At 45.3% G+C, this 25,873-nt stretch overlaps 2 protein-coding genes and 1 non-coding gene across 3 annotated transcripts; 1 reads left to right on the forward strand and 2 right to left on the reverse strand.

The window, feature by feature from the left end:
* Positions 1–1,066: 1,066 nt before the first annotated feature.
* On the forward strand, positions 1,067–3,948 carry LOC147965178 (uncharacterized). Its single transcript, XM_087527954.1, has 2 exons — positions 1,067–3,699; positions 3,801–3,948. The coding sequence occupies exons 1-2, from the start codon at positions 2,540–2,542 to the stop codon at positions 3,811–3,813; spliced, it is 1,173 nt and encodes a 390-aa protein (XP_087384080.1). The 5' UTR covers positions 1,067–2,539; the 3' UTR covers positions 3,814–3,948.
* LOC125517708 (small nucleolar RNA R71) lies at positions 2,906–3,009 on the reverse strand. The gene has a single exon (XR_007287751.2). It is a non-coding gene; the product is annotated as a small nucleolar RNA R71 (small nucleolar RNA).
* A 19,088-nt stretch (positions 3,949–23,036) lies between the features above and the next one.
* Positions 23,037–24,325, reverse strand: LOC147965179 (uncharacterized). Its single transcript, XM_087526718.1, has 3 exons — positions 24,215–24,325; positions 23,672–24,130; positions 23,037–23,297 (listed from the first exon to the last, which is right to left on the reverse strand). Exons 1-3 carry the CDS (start codon positions 24,323–24,325, stop codon positions 23,037–23,039), a joined length of 831 nt encoding a protein of 276 aa, XP_087382844.1.
* Between the last annotated feature and the right edge of the window lie 1,548 nt (positions 24,326–25,873).

The following is a 25,873-nucleotide window of genomic DNA, read 5'->3' on the forward strand; positions in this document are numbered from 1 at the left end:
TATTCGGTACCCTCCGATTTCGTGGACGTATTTGTGTGCCAAATCAACCGGACTTGAAGAAGAAAATCATGTCAGAAGCCCATGAATCTGCACATTCCATTCACCCGGGAGGTACAAAAATGTATGAGGATCTCAGACAAATATTCTGGTGGGATGAATGAAGAAAGACATTGCCTATTTTGTAGCCTATTGTGACATAGGCAACAAGGTGAAAGCAGATCATCAGAAGCCAGCCGGGCTTCTCCAACCACTGCCAGTTTCACAGTGGAAATGGGATGACGTTTGCATGGATTTCATCACAGGATTGCCTAGGATTCAACAAGACAAGGATGCAATCTGGGTTATAATAGACACCCTGACCAAGGTTGCTCATTTCATTCCGATCAGCACCAGATATAGAGCAAATGAACTTGCACAACTGTATGTATCCAGGATCGTCAGTCTGCATGGAGTACCCCGAACTATCACTTCCGACCGAGGTTCTTTGTTTACCTCCACTTTTTGGTCCCGTCTCCATCAAGCCTTGGGGACAGCACTGAAATATAGTACTGCTTATCACCCTCAGACAGATGGATAGACAGAGCGGGTAAACCAAATACTCGAAGATATGTTGCGAGCCTATGTGCTAGCCAAAGGTGCTAAATGGGAAGACTTCTTGCCGTATGCCGAGTTCTGCTATAACAACAGTTTCCAGATCAGTCTAAAGATGTCACCATACGAAGCTCTGTATGGCCATAAGTGCCTGATAAGCACATTTCATATATATAATTTGGGCATACAAATATACCATTTATTGAGTTCTGACCATCAATTCTTGCTAAGAAATACTGAATATTTGAATGATAATCATATAAGAGCATGTTGACTAGTGAATTGTTTCTTTTGCAGAAAAGTGTGCAAAGGCACTATAATTGTCAAGACGTTCTACTATGTGGCTAACGAGAAGAGAGAAGGGCATGAAAGAAGTGAAGAAAGGGACCTGAGCATGAAGGAAAGAAGAAACCGATGGCCAAAACTCAAGAAAGAAGGGATCTAATTGAGGCAAAAGTATAGAAGGAGAAGGGAAAATCATAAAAGTGGCGGCTGAGAGAAGGGGAACAAAATCCCTAGCGCAACCAATTCTTTGGATCGGGCCTAGCACACACCTCTCTCCCTCACCCCTCCTTCTCCACCATCGGCCGCCACCGCCGCCAGGCCGGCGTGGCAGCACGCCACCGCGCCAACAACACCCCTCACCACTAGCCGCTGCTCCACCACTTCACCATCGCCATCCATCCATCCATCACCCAGCGCCACTGCTGCACCACCCACCATCAGCGCCGCCACCTGAACCCCGAACCACCAGCAACCCAGGATGGCGCCATCCACCACTTCCACTCCTCCCTCTCTCTCTTGCTGCTCCTCCCTCTTGCTTCGCCCCTGCTGCTTCTCTTCTTCCCCACGCCTCTGCTGCTGCATCTTCCTTCTTCTCCAAGCCCCACTGCTGCTCTTCTTGCGATCTCCTCTGCTGCCCCTCGTCCCTACTGCAGATGCTCTTCCCTTCTCTCAACCTCACGCTGCTGCTCCAACTCCAACAGCTGTTGCTCCTCTCCAATCCCCCCAAGCTGCTGCTCCTCTCTCTCCCACATTGCTGTTGTTCTTTCCTGAACAAAACGTCCTGCTGTTGTTCTTCACTTGTTACTATTAGAGTGTGTAATTTCTGTGAACATTTAGAGTGCAGACTTGATAGATTGTAATCTATTTTACACTGTTTCAATATATATGAATCGCCCGTTAGTTATTTGTCTGTTACATTCAGGTTACTAGTTGTGAATCTTGTTTTGTAATTGTTCATTGTGAAGTCAGATGTGTGAACATGCTTAATTCTTAGTCCCTGTGATAGCTCCAGTACATGTGTTTTTTATGTTGTCTCAATTTCTAGTATATATATATGTAGTGCTCGTGATGTGCTCTTTCCTTGTATCTCAAATATGCTTCTGTCCCCAATCTTAAATGTTTGCTAGTGTATTTTTTTTCTCATTTGTTAGTCGATCTATCCATTGTGTGTAGTAATGAAAATCCTAAAAACATTGACTGGCAAGTTATTCTTCGCCCTGTCTTGTTATTTGCTTGTGTTGTTAAGAGGTGGGTGATCTTTTCCTACTTTGAGTGGGAAAACTTGTTTTATTTTCTTTTGTATTGCATTACCAAAAACCTTTTCGTCTGATCTAGCTTTAGCTGAGCACGACTATCGTCGCCTAGTCCCTGTGGAGAATTCGACATCCGTAGTTTGGGCGTAAAAAACCCCGCTATACTTACAGTTGATCATTTGGCGCCGTTGCTGGGGACTAGCGTCAAGCGATTGTGTTAGGCTATAGACTAGGTTTAGTTTATTTCATCGTTTAATTCACTCTGTATTTCTTTTTCAGTGTTTCTTTTTTTCCTTGGTGTTGCTTTGGCTTATGAGGATACTAATCTTCTGACTAGTGTTTGATGTTTATGAGCGTGTGTAGGAAATCATTAATCTTTGCAGGTTGTTCTATAGTTACACTCGGTTAAGATGGCATTGCTTCGTGATCTTTGGATGCCCAAAAGTCAATGCTATATCACAGGACCAGTTTGGCCAACTATTGAGGCAGAGAACTTCAAGCAGAAACCTAGTCTTATTGCTTTGGTTCAACAATGTCAGTTTGGAGGACGGCCTACTGAGGATCCCTATGAGCACTTACACCAAGTCATGGAGTATTCAGATACAGTCAAGTACCACGGAGTTCCTCGAGACGCAATCATGTGCAGGTTGTTTACATTCTCTCTCTGTGATGATGCTCGTGCTTGGTACCGATCCTTGCCATCAAGGTCATATAGTTGGATTGAGATATCACAAGCATTCTTGGATAAATATTTCCCACTACACAAGCAGTCCGTGATTCGAGATGATATCTTCAACTTTTTTCAGCGTGAAGGCGAGAGTTTGTATGATGCTTGGGAGAGGTACGAAGCCTTGTTCAGGAGATGTCCTAATCATGGGCTCGAGAGATGGTTAGAGCTGCAGATATTCTATAGAGCATTGACTTCGGACACTCGCGGTTACATTGATATGGCAACGGGTGGAGCTATTACAAACAAGACACTTCATGATCCTTTTCTGCTGATTAAGAGCATAGCTTTCCACCAACTTCAGTGGTACAATAAGAAGCCCACGTCTGATTCATTGGTTTGCTTGCAACAAATCACTTCATCTCAGCAAGAATCTCTTACACAAAAGCCGGAACAAGTTTCTCCATGTGACAAGATTGAGCTTTCATGGATTATCTTTGATGATGATGACACCATCCTAGTTGACACACACACTTCAGATCATATGGATACTAGCATTCTAGATTCAGTTTTGCATTGTGATGATTCTTCTGTGGATGAACCAGAGCTACAGTTAGTTACTTTGGATATTGAGGAGACACCTTTAGTTGATATTGATCATGTGCTGCTAGAGCCAGATATGGAAAAGTTTGCCTTCCATGATGTTAGCCGCATTGATTCCTCAACACCTGGGCCTGAGATGGAGAGCTTCATCGTTGATTATGGTGAGGTGGATTCAGATGTCAAGGAGCCAAGCTCCACTATTTCACTTGTTGCCACGAGTCCGGTGGAAATTTCTACTACCACACCTCACTTGGTATCTTCAATTGAGGTAGTCCTGAAGCTTCTTCCTAACTATCTCAGGTATGATCGCTACTTTCTCAAAAAGATATGCCATATCATGGATACTGCCTATGCACCAAGCGATTTGTTGATGATAGATATGCCATATGCTTATGTGATAGGATACTCTATTGATGACTTAGAGGGCATTTTCCCTATCACTTGTATTGGCTTGTTTGTTGAGTTTTCTTTCAGGTTTACGCTTGTATACCATTCATTGCGAGCTGACCAAGTTCGAGATGACATCCCATGGGATCCTGGTGGATTCACGGCATGGTGATAAGGAGAAGCAATGGGCACATGCGAAGAAGAGTGAAGATGGAGCAGGCATGAGGATAGAGAAGCAAAAAGAGAAGAGCTGCAGTTTAGAGGGTGTCGAGCGAGTGCCACATTAAAGCCCGGTGAGCTGTTTCATGACCCCAATCTTAATATAGCATCCATTGATACATGCTGAAATCATTTGATATTTGGGTTGCTTGAGCCATTTCTTAAATGTTGTGCCATTGAATTTTACCTTTGACATATGGTGCTTGATGTGAATATGTGAACTGATTTCTGAATGCCTTGTAAACTAGTGATCTATACAATGATTGCTTTGCTGAAACTAGTGAGAACTATTAGTTTTGAGTGCTCAAATCCCTAGTGCACTAGTAAACTTAATCATTTTCTGCATTTACCTTGATACACCTAGATCACTATGTTCAGATGATGTATTTGTGCCAAGTGTGTACCCATTCAGAGCAATCACTTACTACTATGGACTAGCATGCTATGTTCCCTGGATCGGTAGCATGTGAACCAGATATGGTTGAGTGATGATTCTTGTTTTTATTCAAAAAAAATTTATATCTTATAATGAATAATAGTCTGACTACCTACAGTAGCATGTCATGTTCCCTGGATCGGTGGCATGTGAAATCGGGTTAGCTTGGGCAGTAATTAATAATAAAAATGTAATTGTTGAACCAGGTGTATACCATGTTCTTTGGATCGGTGGTATGTTCCTTTGGGGAGACAAACTAAAAAAACTAATAATTGGTCGAGCCAGGTGTATACCATGTTCTCGGGATCGGTGATATGTTCCTTTGGTGAGACTGATAAAATATTATCATTACTTCCTGCAAATTCAATAAGTGGTTCAACTACAATGTTTTGTTCCTGGTAATAAGTGATCTGATCACAAGTTTAAGTTCTTTTTGTTTTGGGGGTCATGCTCTCTTTAGGAACCTTTTGGCACAATCACCATTTGAGCTTTCTAATCTTCTTTTATCATTGTAAAAGTTTAAAATGGTCAAGTCTGCTAGTATCCTACTGCTTTGTAGCACTCTAACCATTAATTTTCACTAACTAAGTCTGAAACATGCACTATTTAGAGATCTACTTCACTTGACATTCTGTAGCCAGTTCACTATTCACTATCTAGTTCTTGTCATATTCCTTTGCTTGAGGATAAGCAAAGATTTAAGTGTGGGGGAACTTGATAAGCACATTTCATATATATAATTTGGGCATACAAATATACCATTTATTGAGTTCTGACCATCAATTCTTGCTAAGAAATACTAAATATTTAAATGATAATCATATAAGAGCATGTTGACTAGTGAATTGTTTCTTTTGTAGAAAAGTGCACAAAGGCACTATAATTGTCAAGACGTTCGACTATGTGGCTAACAAGACGAGAGAAGGGCATGAAAGAAGTGAAGAAAGGGACCTGAGCATGGAGGAAAGAAGAAACCGAGGGCCAAAACTAAAGAAAGAAGGGATCTACTTGAGGCAAAATTATAGAAGGATAAGGGCAAAATCAGAAAATTGGCAGCTGAGAGAAGGGGAACAAAATCCCTAGCGCAACCAATTTTTTGGATCGGGCCTAGCACACACCTCTCTCCCTCACCCCTCCTTCTCCACCACCGGCCGCCGCCGTGGCTAGGCCGGCGTGGCGGCGCGCCACCGCGCCAACAGCACCCCCCACCACTAGCCGCTGCTCCACCACTTCACCATCGCCATCCATCCATCCATCACCCATCGCCACCACTGGACCATCCACCATCAGCGCCGCCACCTGAATCCCGAACCACCAGCAACCCACGCCGGCGCCATCCACCACTTCCACTCCTCCCTTTCTCTCTTGCTGCTCCTCCCTCTTGCTTCGCCCCTGTTCCTTCTCTTCTTCCCCACGCCTCTGCTGCTGCATCTTCCTTCTTCTCCAAGCCCCGCAGCTGCTCTTCTTGCGATCTCCTCTGCTGCCCCTCGTCCCTACTATTGCTGCTCTTCCCTTCTCTCAACCTCACGCTGCTGCTGCAACTCCAACAACTGCTGCTCCTCTCCAATCCCCCCAAGATGTTGCTCCTCTCTCTCTCCCACACTGTTGTTGTTCTTTCCTGAACAAAACGTCCTGCTGTTGTTCTTCACTTGTTACTATTAGAGTGTGCAATTTATGTGAACATTTAGAGTGGAGACTTGATAGATTGTAATCTATTTTACACTATTTCAATATATATGAATCGCCTGTTAGTTATTTGTCTGTTACATTCAGGTTACTAGTTGTGAATCTTGTATTGTAATTGTTCATTGTGAAGTCAGATGTGTGAACATGCTTAATTCTTAGTCCCTGTGATAGCTCCAGTACATGTGTTTTTTTATGTTGTCTCAATTTCTAGTCTATATATATGTAGTGATCATGATGTGCTCTTTCCTTGTATCTCAAATATGCTTCTGTCCCCAATCTTAAATGTTTGCTAGTGTATTTGTTTTCTCATTTGTTAGTCGATCTATCCATTGTGTGTAGTAATGAAAATCCTAAAAACATTGACTTGCAAGTTATTCTTCGCCCTGTCTTGTTATTTTCTTGTGTTGTTAAGAGGTAGGTGATCTTGTCCTACTTTGAGTGGGAAAACTTGTTTTATTTTCTTTTGTATTGCATTACCCAAAACCTTTTTGTCTAATCTAGATTTAGCTGAGCACGACTATCGTCGCCTAGTCCCTGTGGAGAATTCGACATCCGTAGTTTGGGCGTAAAAAACCGAGCTATACTTACAGTTGATCAGTGCCACACTCCTCTAAATTGGTTTCAGACTGGAGATAGTCGTATCTTTGGAACGGATCTCATGCTGGAAGCTGAGAAACAAGTTAGGGAAATCCGAGATAGGCTGCAATTGGCCAAATCTCGACAGAAGACTTATTATGATGCCAAACATCGGCAGGTCAGTTTTGAACTCGGAGAACACGTATACCTCTGAGTCACTCCTATGAAAGGAGTCAAGAGATTTCAGACTCGTGGAAAGCTGGCACCCAGATTCATTAGTCCATTCCCGATTATGTCTCGAGTGGGAACGGTTGCATATCAACTGGAACTACCCCCGGAATTGGCAGACATACACAACGTGTTCCATGTTTCGCAATTGAGACGATGCATATCCCTGCCTGAGAAAAGAACTACAATGGCTAAGATAGAATTGGAAAAAGATTTAACTTATGAACAAAGACCGTTCAAAATTTTGGATCAGATGGAAAGGGTCACTCGCAGTAAAGTCAGAAAATTTTACAAGGTTCAGTGGGAGCATCACATAGAGTCAGAAGCAACTTGCGAGCAGGAAGAATTCCTTAGGGATCAGTATCCAGAATGGTTTTCCCAAGAAACCGAATCTCGAGAACGAGATTCATTCTAAGTGGGGGAGGTTTGTGACAGCCTGGGTTTTGCCCTCTCTTATTTGCTTGATTTTTCATTTGAATTTTTTTGAAACTTGGAGTTTCTGAATCTTTTCATATGGACTTAAACACTTGGGCATCCATGGCTTTCACCCAAGTGCTTCACTTCCCTCCTAAACCATCATTTCACTTCTGACCGACCCCAAAAATAATCTTTGGAATATTTTTCTTAAAAGAAAAATATTCATTTTCTCTCAAAAACCCTAAGCCAGATCTGATTGCTTCAAAGCAACCCCAATTTTTATGGCTCAGAAAAATCTGAGATAATTCACAAATATTCTGTGAACCCTAGTGCACCTTCCTGAGCAAAAATATTTCATCACTTTTTAAAATATTTTTGCTACAGAAAATCTTTTCTATTCTGGACAAAAATGGTGCTTTCTACAACAACTACCATTTTACTTGCTCCATTTGACCTGAACTTTCTTGTGCATCTTTACCTTAGTAACTTATCACTAGCCTCCAAAGCACAGCTTCAAACTCCAAGCCATTTGACCACAGTAACATCACAAAGTTACTGACCAGAAACTTACTTGGTGTGTGAAAACTTCTCTACTGCACCTGGATCCAAACCAAATTGTGGTAACACTCAAAACTACCATGAACAACATGCCAGACATTGAGTTTATGCTTAGATCGACCTGATGTCATAGTTCACTCGGTGACCGCGTTCGTCCAGGCGTGCTGGCATGCAGCCGACGCGCCCGAGCCTCTGTTGCTCGCGTGCTCGCTTCCCCGCCTGCCTAACCATGCCAAACCTCGCCACCATCATCGTCTCAACGTTCTTAACTCCTCCCTGGCGCTCGCCGAAGCCGGAGCTCGCCGCAACGAGCACGGGCAAGGTCCGGCCAGCACAACAGTGCGGAGCGCGCTGTGCTCGTCACCATCCTCTTGATCATGTGCTCGTCTCCGCCCGCCCACAGTGGTCGTGTGACCTCCGTCGCCTTCTCCCCCTCTCATTGACGTCACTCGTCGTCGGGCGCTATGGACAGGTGTCCACCGGCGAAGCTCGAATCACCCTCGCCGCTCGCCGATATATAGAGCCCTCCCCAGCCTCCTCGAGCACCATCCAGCACTCACACACACCCCACGATCGAGTAGGAAGCCGGAGCCCGGCCGGGCAGTCCTCGGGCCGCCGTCCCCGAGCTCGAGCTCGCCGGCGATCCCCTTTGGTCGCCGCAGTATCTCCAGCCCCTCCCAGGCATGGGCGACCCCTCGAGGGCCTCCACCTCTCTCTGGTGAGGCCGTCTCGCCCGCTTGGGGCCCCTGGAGTGGCCTCTACTCGCTGTCTTCCTCAACTCCGATGACCTCCACGTTCTGCCTCCGCTTGCGAGGTCAATTCCGACACTGTCCGACCAGCCCTAGCTATGCTACTGGTACGGGCAGGTGCGCCTCAACCCCCTCTTGCCATCCCTCCCTCTCGTTTGGGCCAAGGATCCCTCGTCGCCGGCGAGAGCTCCGGTGAAGCCACGTCCCCCTCTGTTTCCTTCTCCCTCTTCCCCCACCTGACTAGCGGGGCCCGCTAGTCAGCCACTCTGTATGCGCGCGAAATGGTACGAGTGGTGGCGCCCCTGGGCTTTACGCCTTCGACGTCACCCCCAGTCTATTTCTTTTATTCAAATTCATTTGAATTTACAGAACACTTCAAACAGTTATAACTCTTCAACCATAAGTCCAAATGAATTGATTCTTTTTGCATTGTATTCTTTGATTAGAAATCTAGCAGCTCACCAAAGATGAGATTTTTCTGAGCTGTCTGGAATTTCTGGTGATTTTCAGAAATGTTCTTGATACTTTCTTTTTGTGTTTAAAATTATTTTCAAAAGGTGAAGCTTGTCTTGAGGATCACCAGGAGGTTTGTGAACCTCGTCTACACTAAGGCAAGCCACAGCAACATTTTCATGGTGCCATTTCAATATTTGTGATTTTCTTACTTTAGTGAAATGATTAATCCATGCATTTAAATGATTATGGAGTTATTTATACTCTGTTAAATATTGGTTAGTTGTTATGCTTGATTTACAGAATGGTTGAAACTAGTTTAGTGGATAAAGGAAGTTAAGATTTATTTGAGGTGATGATAGAAATAATTTTGTTATGCATGTTAGCAATTATTTTAAAGCTATGTTTTTTCCTTAATAGATTGATAAAAATTTATTAGAAAATAATCTGTTAAATACTTGTTTAATCATATTACTTGTCTTAGAGAATGTTTCAACCCAACTTAGTGAGAAAGAAAGTAAGAGTTGTTGATAGTGAAATCTTTTTGACAAGCATATGAGAAATTTATCGGAGTTACTTTCTTGCGTAAGAAATTAATAAAACTTGTTGCAAAATATTTTGGGTTAAGTTGTGAGTCATTCGAGCAAGTAGAGTAATTTGAGTTGTTGACGTTATGCTTGGTGTGTATAAGGATGACATCGGTCATTTTTATCATTATATGATGCATGTGTTGTTTTGCATTTCATGGCATGCTATGACACCAGTCATTTTTAGTTTAAAGTTAAACCTTAATATAACTAAACTTGAATATACCATTGACTGGGTCATGGTGCCGCTGAATCGAGTTTCTTTCCAGTGCAACCACATTTGCCTTTGTGGGAAAGCCTTGATTCGGTTCATTGACACGGCCTCTGGTCGGTGCCTCCATCTAGGGAAGGTTATGTCGTGCTTGCCCTGGCCCGGTAAGCAAACATAATCTTGTGTGCTCGTTGATGAGATTATGGTACCGAGTCCCCAAGTGGGAGTGTTTTGATCACGATGGTGGTCGGGGTGTCTTTGGTAGATACGGGGCCACCCAGGACCAGCCTGTTGGAGATTTGGGTCGGAGTGGCCGGGAGAGTGCTGTGGCAATGGAGGGGTTTTGTCGGAATGTCGTTGGTCCACCCGAATGGGAGTGCGAGGCCATGGGTTCCGTGGTGTGGGTACAGTGTGCTACCTCTGCAGAGTGTGTAATCTATCGATAGCCAAGTCAACGGTCACGGACACCTCGTAGTAGGTCCCACCATGAGTAAACGTTTAATAAAAATTGGACACTAAGTTGTGAACTTTGCATGGTTGATGGATGGCAGAAAGGCCATCGAGGCATTTGGGACCAAATGATGGTCGTGGTTGTGATCGCCGTAAGGATCACGAGTTGTTCTTGAGAAAGACCACTTTGGTGGTGTGTTTGTGATCCAGAGATGATCACGGTTGGTAAGCTGTCCCGAGGGACGTTCAAGCATGACCACAGCATGTTGACATACAGTGTTGCATTTTTAATAATTGGTTAAATATCATGATATTGTTTGTCATTACGATTATGCCTGTTGTGAGCTTGCAAGTACATTCAATGTACTCACTTGGCGTGTCATGCCAGATTTCAGGAAAGTATCGTTGGAGAGGAGAGTTGTTTGAGTCTAGATCGTGTCCACATCGGTGTCCCTGTGATATGGAGCTTCCGCCATGACGTTATTCCTCTGCCATGTAGTTGTTCGGATCGAGGCCCCTTTATGTTTACTAAATAATGTACATATTGTTCAGCCGCACCGAGTGTGCCGCTTGGATGTAACTATGTTCCGCTAGCATCAATAAAGCGGTTGTTATTCTGTACCAAGATGTTGTGTGTTGCCAGAAGACATGGTCTCTAGGCTGACAATGCATGGTAAACTGGTCGCTCTGAGCCGGGGTGCCACACGCCATGACTGCCCTAAGACGGGCAAAGGCATGGCAAGTAGATCTTGATCTAGAGGACTTAGCGAATGGCTGCGCCAGTGTGATAGAAGACGGGTCTCCCTTCAGCGCTGATGATTTTACACAAATAGCAAGGGAAATGCGTCCAGTAGCAAGCAAGCTGGCCGAAGAAACAGATCTATCCGAATACCAGGCGGCTTATGATGCCGAGAACAAGAAGGTGAAAGCGCCGGTTCATCAAGAAGTGAATCTTATCCCGCCGACTTGTAAGCATACCTTCGCTTCTTATATTGATCCATCAAGTCTTATAGACGATGAGGCTGTGTTTAGAGCTTTGACTGTTATCAACTCAGCTACGCCTGACTTCCAGCCAATGGATAATCAAGGAGATGAAGACAAAGACGCGCAGGATGACCCGGAGGCTTTGACCCGCCAAGACTAGAAGTCTTAATTCATGAGCTGGTTTTTGTGTATCTCAAAAACACCTTATTGTTTTGTAGCCATATGATTCCTTGTAATAGGCTAGTTTGAACAATCCTGGTCTGTCACGCCATTGTGCGTGTTTATTTGCATAACATTGCCGATACATTATTCAAAAACCTGCCACTTATGCTTATAATATCATCAACTATGCAAAGCATGCTTATCATTTTTTCCTGCGCATAAGCAGATAACAAGTGCCCTGACAGTTTACCCTAGGGCAGGTCACAATACCCCATATAAAAACCACTAATGACTAAATAGTCCATAACCAGGGCCGATTTATCAAAAACTCATACAATCACAACAAAAAAAATCATACATGTGATATTTGTTCACACTGTCGGCTTATCATGCGTCATGCAATAAGGGTCACAACCCAAAGATTGAGAGCACAATGCCCTGTTTAATTTATTCATACCGCCGGCTTACAATGCCATATGCAGCAAGGGGTAACATCCCAAATCTTAGAGACAGTACTCCAAGCACATAATCATAACACACTGGCGACTTAAAGTCCAAATCCAGGTCCGGTTAATAAAACGCTAGATAGATTCATATATGAACCATAAGGCAACATGGCCCTAACCAGTTTTTCAACCATGTATCAACAAGGCCCAAAAGATGAACCTCAAAAACTGTTCAAACCAAACATAAACCAGAAAACAAGGCATTCATAGGCTGCCAAGCCTCAATGTCAAGTGCTATTCAAGGGTCACATAGCCGCTGAGTTAAACCTTAATTCAAACCCGTAAGTCGGACCTCACATGACCAATCGCCGTTTTAACTTTGACAAATTCAGCATCTTTATAAGATTGATTTTCAAGAGTACGTCGAGTCATTCCAGGATTACCTAGTCGGAGTGGCAGGCAAACAAAGGCAGGATAACCTGGATTTTTGGTGAATACACCTGGCGTCCAAGCCTATTACAAGGGACAACAAAGCCCTGTTCATTAACGAGGAGCCCCCAAGTAATATTTCATTCCAGGTGTATAAGCTGGATTAATAGGGTAGTCATAGCTATGCTCAATGAGTAGGAAGCCCCCAAGTATTTTGTAATTATGGCATACAAGCCGGATCAAGAGGGTAGTCATAGCTACGCTCAATAAGCAGGAAGCCCCCAAGTGATCGTATGAAGGGACAATAAAGACTCATATTCTCAGAAATGAAACGACAGAGGCCCTGAATTATCAGGGATGCCGACTTTATTATATTCATCGTAATATATACATGGACAAAGTATGTACATCACAAGAGCCGGTGGCTCAGGTGTAATAAGGCCGAATATGAGCAATATTCCATGGCCTGTGGGTCTCCTCCTCCGACGTGCGTGAGTCCTTGTGGTCTCAAACATTGACAAGGTAGTATGACCCGTTGTTCAGATTTTTTGCTGACCGCAAAGGGCCCTTCCCAAGGCGAGGATAGCTTGTGCATGTCAGTTTGATCCTGGATGAGCCGGAGCACCAAATCTCCTTCTTGAAAGGTCCTGGTTTTAACCCGGAGACTATGATAACGACGCAGATCTTGTTAGTACATCGCCGAATGAGCCGCCGCATGGTCACGCTCCTCATCCAACAGGTCAAGAGCACCTTGAGGTGCTTTTTCATTATCAGTTTCAACATAATCCGCCACACGGGGCGAGTCCGTGATGGATGTCACTTGGGAGAACCGTCTCTGCTCCGTAAACCATGAAGAAAGGCATGTAACTCGTAGATCCATTGGGGGTAGTATTGATACTCAATAACACTGAGGGTAATTCCTCCACACTACAACCCTGCGTCCTCTGCAAAGGGACCATAAGCCGGGGCTTGATGCCTCTCAAAATTTCTTGATTGGTTCTTTTAGCTTGGCCATTGGACTGGGGGTGAGCCACTGATGATACATCAAGACGAACATGCCCACATTGCCAGAATTCTTTCATAGCACCCTTGGACAGATTAGTGCCATTATCAGTTATAATGCTATGAGGAAAGCCAAACCAGAAAATCGCCTTTTTGATGAAATGAACCGTTGTTGCCGCGTCACACTTACTGACCGGCTCTGCTTCAACCCACTTAGTGAATTTGTCAACTACCACCAAAGGTGGGTCTTTTTATCTTTGGACCTTTTGAAAGGTCTAGCCATATCCAGCCCCCAAACTGCAAATGGCCAAGTGATTGGAATCATCCTCAATTCTTGAGCCGACACATGGGCTCATTTTGAAAATTTCTTGCAACCATCACATTTACTGACAAAATCCTCTGCATCAGCATGAGCTGTTAGCCAATAAAACCCATGACGGAAATCCTTGGCTGTGAGGGACTTAGAGCCGGCATGATGACCACAATCTCCTTCTTGAATCTCTTGTAGAATCTCACGGCCTTCCTCAGGAGAAACACAATGTTGAAACACCCCTGTGACACTGCAATGCTGCAATTCTCCACTGACAATAGTCATTGACTTAGACCACCGGGTTATCTGCCTAGCCAAAGTTTCATCTTCAGGTAACTCGCCTCGGGACATATAAGTCAAATATGGAACTGTCCGATCAGGAATAACATGAAGAGCTGCCACCAATTGCGCCTCCGGGTCAGGAATAGTAAGATCCTCCTCCGTAGGCAATTTGACTAAAGGGTTATGCAGAATATCAAGGAAAAAATTAGGTGGTACCGGCTTACGCTGGACCCTAGCCAGCTCAAAGCATCAGCCGCCTCATTTTTCCTGCGATCAACATGTTCCACTTGATAGCCTTTGAAATTACCAGCAATAGCATCAACCTCCTGGTGGTAAGCCGCCATGAGTTGGTCTTTTGAATCCCAAGTGCATGAGACTTGCCGGGCCACCAAATCTGAGTCGCCAAAGCACCTCACCTGGCTTAGATTCATATTCTTAGCCATCCGAAGACCATGGAGCAAGGCTTCATACTCAGCTGCATTGTTAGTACAAGGGAACATCAACCTTAAAACATAACAAAATTTATCACCTCGTGGGGAAGTGAAAACAACTCCAGCCCCGAGCCTTCCAACTGCCTGGATCCATCAAAGTGAATAGACCAATATGTGCTATCCGGCTTCTCTTCGGGCATCTGCAACTCTGTCCAATCATTGATGAAATCCACAAGTGCTTGAGACTTGATGGTTGTGCGAGGCATATATTTCAAACCATGGGGTCCAAGCTCAATGGCCCACTTGGCTACCCGACCTACGGCCTCTCTGTTCTGAATAATATCCCCTAAAGGAGCAGAACTAACCACAGTGATGGGATGACCAAGGAAATATTGCTTGAGCTTTCGACTAGCCATGAACACCCCATATACCAGCTTCTACCAATGCGGATACCTCTGCTTGGATTCAATGAGCACCTCACTGATATAATAATCCGGCCGCTGAACCGGATGTTCCTTTCCTGCTTCCTTTCGTTCCACCACAATTGCTACACTGACAGCTTGGCCATTGGCAGCCACATATAACAACAAGGGCTCCTTATCAATAGGAGCGGCAAGGATCGATGGCTCAGCTAACTATTTCTTCAGGGCTTTAAACGCCTGATCAGCAACATCACTCCATACAAAGTGATCTGTTTTCTTCATCATCTGGTACAGAGTGATAGCTCTTTCTCCCAACCAGCTTATGAACCGGCTTAAGGCCGTAATACGACCCGCCAGACGCTGAACATCATTAATGCATGCCGGTTTAGCCAAAGAAGTAATAGCCTTGATTTTCTCCGAGTTAGCTTCAACGCCTCATTCAGAAACCAAAAAACCCAAGAGCTTGCTAGCTGGCACACCAAAAACACACTTGGCCAGGTTAAGCATCATCTTTAGACCCAGAGATTGTCAAAGATCTCTTTCAAATCATCTATCAAGGTTTCCTTCATCCTGGATTTCACAACAATATCATCCACATAAGCATGAACATTGCGTCCAATCTGACCATGAAGGCAATTTTGAACACACAGCTGGTAAGTCGCCTGGGCACTCTTGAGCCCAAAAGGCATAGACACATAGCAGAAGGCTCCAAAGGGAGTGATGAAGGTTGTCTTCTCCTGGTCCTTAACTGCCATCTTGATCTGATGATACCCAAAACAAGCATCCAAAAAACTCAAACGCTCACAACCCGCTGTAGCATCAATAATCTTATCAATATGAGGGAGAGCGAAAGGATCAACCGGACAGGCTTTATTAAGGTCTGTGTAATCCACACACATGCGCCAAGTACCAATTTTGTTAAGCACCAGCACCGGGTTAGCCAACCATTCATGATTAAAAAATTCAACAATGAACCCATCTGCCAAGAGCCAGGCCACTTCTTCACCGATGGCCTTATGTCTCTCCTCATTAAAGCGACGAAGGAATTGCTTGACTGACTTAAACTTTGGATCAATATTGAGAGTGTGCTCAATGAGTTCCCTCGGTACACCTGGCATGTCTGAAGGCTTTTGATAACCCACAAGTATAGGGGATCAATTGTAGCCTCTTTCGATAAGTAAGAGTGTCGAACCCAACGAGGAGCTAAAGGTAGAACAAATATTCCTTCAAGTTCTATCGACCACCGATACAACTCTATGCACGCTTAACGTTCGCTTTACCTAGACCAAGTATGAAACTAGAAGTACTTTGTAGATGTAACAGGATAGTTTTGCAAGAACCTAAAGAGCATGTAAATAAAAACTAGGGGCTGTTTTAGGTAAAGAAGCAATAAAGTTAGTATAGCGGGTGTGGAAAAGTGGTGGTAGGAGTTGCGAAATTGTCCCTAAGCAATTGACTACTTTACTAGACCGATAGCAAGATTTATGTGGGACAGGCCACTGCTAGCATGTCATCACTGACTTGGAATTCTATGCACTTATGATTGGAACTATTAGCAAGCATCCGCAACTACTAATGTTCATTAAGGTAAAACACAACCATAGCATTAAGATATATTGGTCCCCCTTCAATCCCGTATGCATCAATTTCTATGCTAAGTTGAAGCTTCTGTCACTCTTGCCCTCCAATACAGAGTCCTATCAACATACAACTAACCCTATGGTGTGATCCACGCGCGTGCTCATATGATGAGCACCAAAGGACAACAACATAACCAAAAACAAATTAAACCAATCATAGCAATTCACCAATTACTGATAGGACAATGAACATCTACTCAGACATCATAGGATGGCAACACATCATTGGATAATAATATGAAGCATAAAGCACCATGTTCAAGTAGAGGGTACAGCGGGTTGCGGGAGAGTGGATCGTTGTAGATAGATGGGGGAAGGTGATGAAGATGTTGGTGAAGATGACGGAGGTGTTGGTGTAGATCGTCGGCACACGATGATGGCCCCGGCGGCGTTCCGGCGCCACCGGGAGAGAGGGGGAGAGGGGCCCCCTTCTTCTTCTTCCTTGACCTTCTCCCTAGATGGGAAAAGGGTTTCCCCTCTGGTCCATGGCCTCCATGGCAGCGGAGGGGCGAGAGCCCCTCCGAGATTGGATCTGTCTCTCTGTCTCTCTCTATTTCTGCGTTTCAGATTCTGGCCTTTCATCGTTTCTTTTATTCCCGGAGATCCGTAACTCCGATTGGGCTGAAATTTTAACACGATTTGTATCGGATATTGGCTTTCTTGCGGCGAAAGAAGGGTACCAACCGCGCTAGGGGCGCGCCCCCCTGCCTCGTGGGCCCCTCAAGCATCGTCTCGCGTTGATTTCACTTCCCAAAATTCACATATATTCCAGAAAAAAACTCCGTCAATTTTTATCCCGTTTGGACTTCGTTTGATATGGATTTTCTGCGAAACAAAAAACATGCAATAAACAGGAACTGGCACTGGGCACTGGATCAATATGTTAGTCCCAAAAATAGTATAAAAAGTTGCCAAAAGTATATGAAAGTTGTTTAATATTGGCATGGAACAATAAAAAATTATAGATACGACGGAGACGTATCAGCTTTCATGCAAAGATGTACCGGTTCTCACGGATGAACTCGATGAGCACGCTTTCCTATTTTGAAACTAGATTAGCACTGATACTGAACTGCTTGGATGAATCGCGAGGGGCAAAATCAACCAACTTAGTGTCATCTACCGATTTAAACTTCAACAGAGGGTCATGCTCTGTGGTTGGTTTCTTCAAAGGTATCATATCTACCGGGTCAAGATTATCTTTCTAAAACTTCAATTCTTTCGTTGCACAAACGAACTCAGCATAAGCAGCATCGCCCTCTTCACACTCCAAGGCTATCTTCCGGTTCCCATGCACTGTGATGGTACCCTTATAACCCGGCATCTTAAGGTGCAGATAAACATAACAAGGCCTTGCATGAACTTAGCATAAGCCGGCCGCCCAAACAAAGCGTGATAAGGGCTCTTAATCTTAACCACCTCAAAGGTCAACGTCTCAACTCTGGAATCATGATCATCACCGAAAGCCACTTCCAAAGCTATATTGCACACTGGATATGCCGACTTACCAGGCACCACACCATGAAAAACAGTGTTAGATAGCTTAAGATCCTTGTCAGTCAAACTCATACGACAGAAAGTTTCATAGTAAAGGATATTGATGCTGCTGCCACCATCCATGAGCACCTTAGTGAACTTGTAACCTCCAACCTGAGGTGCAACCACTAAAGCCAAGTGACCCGGATTGTCAACCCGGGGCGGGTGATCCTCACGGCTCCAAAGAATAGGATGTTCAGACCATGGCAAGTAACAGGGAATCACCGGCTCAACTGCATTCACCGCCCTTCTATGAATCTTCTGGTCTTGTTTACATAAACTCGTGGTGAACACATGATACTGTCCACTATTCAACTCCTTTGGATTACTCTGATAACCAGATTGCCGCTGCTGATTCCCTTGACCAGACTGCTGATTAAAACCACATTGATTGCCTTGGCCCTGGAAACCAGAGTTTGAACCACCACCACCAAAGCCAGGCCCGTGAGAGCCAGATCCTAAACCCCCATTTGGGCCATGTTTGTCTAGAAAAAATTGGAATTCCTATACTCCCTCATGATGATGCAATCCTTCCACAGATGATTGGTCGGCTTCTCTTGCGTACCATGCTTTGGACAAGGCTGATTCATCATCGCCTGAATATTAAATTTTGGCCCTCCAAGCCGGGGCGGCTTTCCCTTGCGACACTGATTATTATTCTTCATATTGGTGCTAGCCACAAAATCTAAATTACCATCAGCCTTGTGCTTACCGTTGCCACATTGACCCGCTATATTATGCTGCTGCCCCTTCGTATTGCCGCTCTTCTATCCCTTACCCGCCTTCTCTTCATCAGAGTCGGGGTCTTTTGTACTATCAGAGTCGGTATATTTGACGAGAGCCGCCATGAGATCCCCCATGTCATTGCAATGGCGTTTAAGCCGCCCCAGTTTCTGCTTAAGGGGAAGGAAGCAACAATTTTTCTCCAACACTAGGACTATTGAACCGACATTGATATTGTCTGATGAGTGTATAACAGCTGAGATCCGGCGCACCCAATTGGTTGTTGAGTCGCCCTCACCTTGGACACAAGAATCCAAATCCAGGATCGACATAGGCTGCTTGCATGTGTCTTTAAAATTTTGGATGAAACAAGTTTTCAACTCCGCCCATGATCTAATGGAGTTAGCGGGCAACCCTTTCAACCAAGTATGAGCCGGCCCATCCAACATCATGGTGAAATACTTAGCACATGCAGCATCTCCATGGCCATCACATAGCTCTCAACCCAAGCCTCGGGGGGCTGATCCGCCGTGTAATTAGGCACCTTACGAGGACTAAGGGAGTCTTGGATTATGGGGTCCCCGGGTGTCCGGGCTATGTGACATGGGCCATACTGATGGGTCGTGAAGATACAAGATAGAAGGCCTTCCTCCGTGTCCGGATGGGACTCTCCTTTGCGTGGATGGCAAGCCTAGCATTCGGATGTATTATTTCCTTTCTCTGTAAACCGACTCCGTACAACCCTAGACCCCTCCAGTGTCTATATAAACCAGAGTGTTTAGTCCATAGAGGCTAAGAAAAATCACATAGGCTAGACATCTAGGGTTTAGCCATTACAATCTCGTGGTAGATCAACTCTTGTAACCCCTATACTCATCATAGTCAATCAAGCAGGAAGTAGGGTATTACCTCCATCACGAGGGCCCAAACCTGGCTAAACACCGTGTCCCCTTGTCTCCTGTTACCTTCGATCCTCAGACACATAGTTCGGGATCCCCTACCCGATATAGGCCGGTTTTGATACCGACATTGGTGCTTTCATTGAGAGTTCCACTGTATCGTCAATAGAAGGTTCGATGGCTCGTTCCATCATCCACAATGATGCCGTTTTCAGGGAAGCTTTCCTCCCCGGCCAGATTTTTGTGTTCGGCGGCTTCGTTCTGCATTCCAACTCAATTGGCCACATTGAACAGATTGATAGCTATGCCCTCGGCCATTAGATCAGTTTCAGGAACCTAAATTATGTTTCTGATATCCGAGGAGACTTGATCTTCAAAGGGTTCGTGGCCCCGACCACCACTCTGGCCTTAGATCTGGAGCAAACCGCCAGGTTCGAAGATGGGAGTTTGGAGCCCACCGGACTCTCCACTGCAAACTGCACTATCGAAGATCTGGAGGCGATTGTGTCCACGGAGAACTCGGAATTAGACCGGGTTCCTCCTATCACTGAAAGGCCGGACTCGCCCCCGAACTCCATATCCGAACTCTCGAAGTCCGTGCCAAGCAAGCATGGCCAGGAGGCCTTCGCCCCGATCAGCCTCGCGGAATCTCATTTCCCCGTCCAATCCTCGCCCTTAAACGAGGCTCTAGACTTAATTTGGTCCCTCGCTATTACTAAGGAATCACCTTCGAAATATGCCCAGCCCGGATCAGGGGCTGGGAGCAGGGAATTTTACGTCCCACCCGCCACCCACTTCATAGCCATCGTCGAGGACTTAATTGACATGCTGGATTACACCTCTGAAGACATCGATGGCGTGGACGATGATGCCAAAGACGAACAAGGCCAAGACCCATCGTTTACCGGACGATGGACGACCACCTCCAGATACGACGTGTAAACGGTGGATATAGCCAAAGAGGACGATGGCGAAGGCAGGAAGGATCCATTTGAGGACAAACCTGATGAGGCTCCACCGAAGTGTTGACGCCAGCAACACCGCTCAAAATCACGTCGTGGTCAGGACAGTAATACCGACACTGGAGACGATAACACTCTGGAGGGTTCCGAAGACCCAGAAGCCCCCATCGAGCCCACATCCGAACAGGACAATGTGTAGGAGGGGCAAGTTGACCCCGATGATCCGGTCAGGAACGAGGACTCAGAGGATAGAAAATATCTTCCGCTCTCCGAAGATGATGTCAGCCTTGGCAACGAAGATTTCGTCGTGCTGGAGGAACACCTCGAGCAGGAGCGCTTCAAAAGCGCCAACTAATCACCACTACAAGAAGCCTAAAAAATCAGCAGCAACGGCTCCAAGCTGAACAGGATACGCTCGACGACAGATGGACACAGGTCCTAGTTGCCGAAGAATATGGCCTACAACGCCCAACAAAGAGCTATCCGAAGCGTTGGCTACTGCCACAATTCAACAACAAGGCCTTTGAGCCAATACCGTCAAAACATGACCGCGCTGATGAACCAGACCGGCCACTGCGTGGGCTAGATAAAGCGGCCACCTACGCCGAACACCAACCTGCACCACCTTGCCGTAAGGGCAGAGAGACAAAGGCTCCAGGATACACTTATGACCTACGACAAGACCTGAGTAATAGAGCAGGACAAACAAGATCAATCTATGGATCAAGGGGGTGCGCCCCAATGCGAGAAGACGACCATCAAGCTTGGTCTGACAGGCATAACCTCACCAGGGACGAAAACCGCATACAGATGTCATCCGAACTCCGTCACGACATTGCCCGATACAGAGGCGCTACACCCCCTTATGCTTTACCGAGGAGGTAATGCAGCACCAGTTCCTAGAAGGGTTTAAACCCGTAAACATTGAATCATACGACGGCATGACAGATCCCGTGGTATGGATTGAAGATTTCTTTCTCCATATCCTCATGGCCCACGGTGACGATCTCCACGCCATCAAATACCTTCCCTTGAAACTGAAAGGACCAGCATGGCGCTGGCTAAACAGCTTCCCAGAGAACTCAATTGGTAGCTGGGAAGACCTGGAGGACGCCTTTAGAGACAACTTCCAAGGTACCTATGTCTGGGCTCCGGATGCCGATGACCTCAGTTACATAGTCCAGCAACCCGGAAAGTCAGCCCAGAAACTCTGGACCAGGTTCTTAATTAAAAAGAACCAAATTGTTGATTGTCCGGATGCCGAAGCCCTCGTGGACTTTAAACACAGTTTCCGTGACGAGTGGCTTGCCTGACACCTCGGCCAAGAAAAAATGAAGTCCATGGTAGCTCTCACCACACTTATGACCCGCTATTTCATGGGAGAATATAGCTAACTAGCTCGTAGAAGCAATAGCACCGGCGACCCTGGCACCTCTGAAGCCAAAGATGGCAACGGCAGGCCACGGCGAAACAAACACAAGCATCGAAGCAACAATGAAAATACCGAAGACACGGCGGTCAACGACGGATTCAATGGCTCTAAACCCGGTCAGCGAAAGAAGCCATTCAAAGGAAACAAAGATGGTTCATCCAACTTGGACAGAATACTAGATCGGCCTTGCCAGATCCATGGCACCCCAGACAAGCCTCCCAATCATACTAACAAAAATTGTTGGGTCTTCAAAAAGGCCGGTAAGATAAACACCGAACATAAGGGGAAAGGGCTGCCTGGCGAGGATGATGATGAGCCTCGCCCAACGAACACAGGGGGCAAAAGAAATCCCCCCCCCCCGAGATAAAAACAGTGAATATGATCTATGTCACTCATATCCCCAAGCGGGAGCGCAAGCGCGCACTAAGGGACGCTTACGCCATATAGCCAGTCGCCCCAGAATTCAACCCATCACTACTAGGGAAAACCCTAGTAGTAGCACGGGTTTTGAGGCTATCAGCAGCGCGGGCAGCCGCGCTACCAATAAGGCGCTACAGCTAACTGTTAGTAGTAGTGTTGCCTGTACCCGCGCTACTACTATTGACTATATCAGCAGCGCTTTTCCGGAAAACGCTACTATTAGTTAGCTGTAGCGATTTCCTAGCCCCGCGCTACTGCTATATCTTTCATCATTTCCATCTTGTTTCAGCTTCAATAAAATGCAATTTCCAAATACTAGGTACTACTAGATATCAATTTCATAAAGCATTATAGGTACTAGGTAGTATTCCCTCGGTTCCAAATTACTCGTCGTGGTTTTAGTTCAAATTTGAACTAAAACCACGACGAGTAATTTGGAATGGAGGGAGTACTAGATAACAATTTCATATATACTCAACATGCATCCTCAAGCAGTACTAGGTGATATCAACGACGATCATCATATGTAGTTCTACATGATATCGACGACAATCATCATATGTAGTTCTAGATGATATAGCCACACACACATATGTAGTTCTAGATGATATCGACGATGATCATCATCCTCAAGCCTAGGCGGTGGGTGTTCCTGATAGTAATTAGGATGGCCTGTCCAACACCAAGATTCTTGCCAACGAGGAATCTCTTCCACCCAACGGAGTTTAAGTGTGTGCGACCGTCTGTGTCGATGCAGTAAGTACAGGTGGTGACGGATCCCCTTGCGGCAAGGCGAAGTCCAGCTGAGCCTTCTTCATCAAGCTCGATACCACAACTCACAGATAGGTTCTTTGGCAATTTCTGAATAAGAAAAACAAATCAATTAATAAATGGCCTCGCACATACTCTTGCAAATATATTTCTATTAATTCTAGATTTCTACACTATCAAAAGACACAGTAGTACGCATTTGTACTAATTAATAATGAATTCTACTAATAAGTATATATGGATTATCTACACTATTAATAGTTCCTTGGATTCTACACTAATAAGCATGTGATCAGACTCTACACTAAAGCATATCATCGACTAGATTCCACAAAGCATATCATTGGACTCTACACTAAGCATATCGTCAGATTCACTAAGCATATCATCTGATAATTTGCATTTGTAAGTATAAAAATAAAGCACATATATATCATCAAATTACTACAGTCAGTATAACATACCATTTCATGCCGATCAACCATGGTACTTGTTAGGCGGGTCACGAATGGCACCCCGACAAAGTCATCACGTGGCGGAATTATGTCCCATAGGTTGCACACCTCCTCCTCGCTCAGCCTCATTCTTTGAGCTACGATGGCTTCATGAAGTGGGTTCTCATCATCTTCATAGAGTGGGTCCTCATTATCTTCATCATCTTCATCATCTTCATCATCTTCATCATCTTCGTCATCATCATCTTCCAGCAGGTTGAGATAAATGACAGCCAGCTTGGGTCTTTCTGCTCTAAAGGAGAAGCTGATCAACTCACCACCAGTAAGACGCATGTGGGCGAGGAAACGGTCCCATCCATCTACTCCACTCTGTGACATATTGCGTCCTTTCTCGACCTCCATAGTGTACGGCCCCCCAGGAGCCTCAAATGTCACGGTGTCTCCTGTCCTCACATTGCATGGGACGATCTGTGTAAAAAAAGCAAAATGACACAATGCAGTAATGCCAACACTAAAAATAAAATAGTTGTTACATTTCATCTAATTTCTTGCCGCCGCATGACGAAAACTCGGCTGGAAGTAGATGCCAAACAACTTGCCAGTTGCAAGGCTGCTGGCGCACCTTGACTTGCACAGTCGACTTAGTGGTGGTGGTGGCGCCATTTTCCTAAAGCAATATGAGTAAAGGATTAACGATCCACTTCATAGGAAAGAAAAATAGTAGCATGTCATATTTTTGGTTCTTCCGCGAGAAGCAATTTTATGGACAATTATAATCCTAAGATCTAGTAACATATTAGATGACAAGGTACCACCTACCAAAGCATTTCGGTGGCACCTATTGCCGAAAAAACTTTTCACAAATATCTACCAAATAAGGGTACCACCTACCAAGACATTTCATATAATTTGGCACCTACATTTTGCCAAAAAATAACTTATTACAAAAAAACAAAAGCATCTACCTATCCATGTACAGAAAAAATAACAATAAAATGGTGCATACTAAATCAACTAAATCAACTAGCCTACTAAATCCACTAGCATACTAAATCAACTAAATCAACTAGCCTACTAAATCTACTAAATCAACTAGCCTACTAAATCAACTAAATCAAAATGTTCTAAATCAACTAAATCAACTAAATCAAAATGTTCTAAATCAACTAAATCAACTAGCCTACTAAATCAACTAAATCATATCAACTAAATCAAAATGTTGCATAGGAACTAGCCTACTAAATCAAAATGTAGCAGGGAGGAGGTAGAAGGAGGGGCGACTCGAGGAGGGAGAAGAGAGTAGGATGGAGGAGGAAGGCGGAGTGAGGAGGGTCCAGCTGGCGGCAAGTCGAGGGAGGACGGAGGAGGAGGGCGGTACCGAGTCCAGCGAGGAGGAGGAGTTGACGGCAGCACAGAGGGAAGAGGGGTAGGCGACGGCGGCTGGCGGGGGCGACGGCGGCCGGCGGGGGAGGACCGGCGCTCGGGGAGGGGGGTTGAGGGGGAGTGAGTGTGAGTGTGAGTGTGGATCGGATATAGGAGAGCGTGGGGGTGGGAGATAGCTAGTTTTAGCAGTAGCGCTCTAAAGGCAGAGGCACTACTGCTAAACTACCTAGTAGTAATGCGGTCCGAATTAATGCACTGCTGCTAGAACTAGCTTCACGGCGGGGTCGTGGGAATTATAGCAGTAGCGCGGCTTAGAGGAGGCGCGCTACTGCTACATTTATTTCAACAGCGAGTACTACCGGAGCGCGCTACTGCTACATTGCAGCAGCGCCTTATTTTAAAACTTGCTACTGGTAAGATCCTGTGTATAAGCTTTTCCCTAGTGGTGCATGGTCAGCCTGCCCGATCACTTTTGACCGCAGAGACCATCCGACCAGTATCCGTCATGGGGGTTCGGCAGCATTGCTCCTCGACCCTATCATCGACGGATTCCACCTCACGCGAGTCCTCATGGATGGCGGCAGTAGTCTTAACCTGCTTTATCAAGACACTGTCCGTAAAATGGGTATTGATCCCTCAAGTATCAAGCCCACCAAAACCACCTTAAAGGTGCAATACCCAGTGTAGAGACCTGCTGCGCAGGGTCAATAACGCTGGAGGTAGTCTTCGGCTCACCATATAAGTTCTGAAATGAAGATTTAATCTTCGACATTGTCCCCTTCCGCAGTGGTTACCATGCACTGCTTGGACGAACCAGTTTCACTCGTT

This window comes from Triticum urartu, chromosome 6A, assembly GCF_056163025.1.
Source record: "Triticum urartu cultivar PI428250 chromosome 6A, HENAU_Tu73, whole genome shotgun sequence".
Classification (NCBI taxonomy): Eukaryota; Viridiplantae; Streptophyta; class Magnoliopsida; order Poales; family Poaceae; genus Triticum; species Triticum urartu.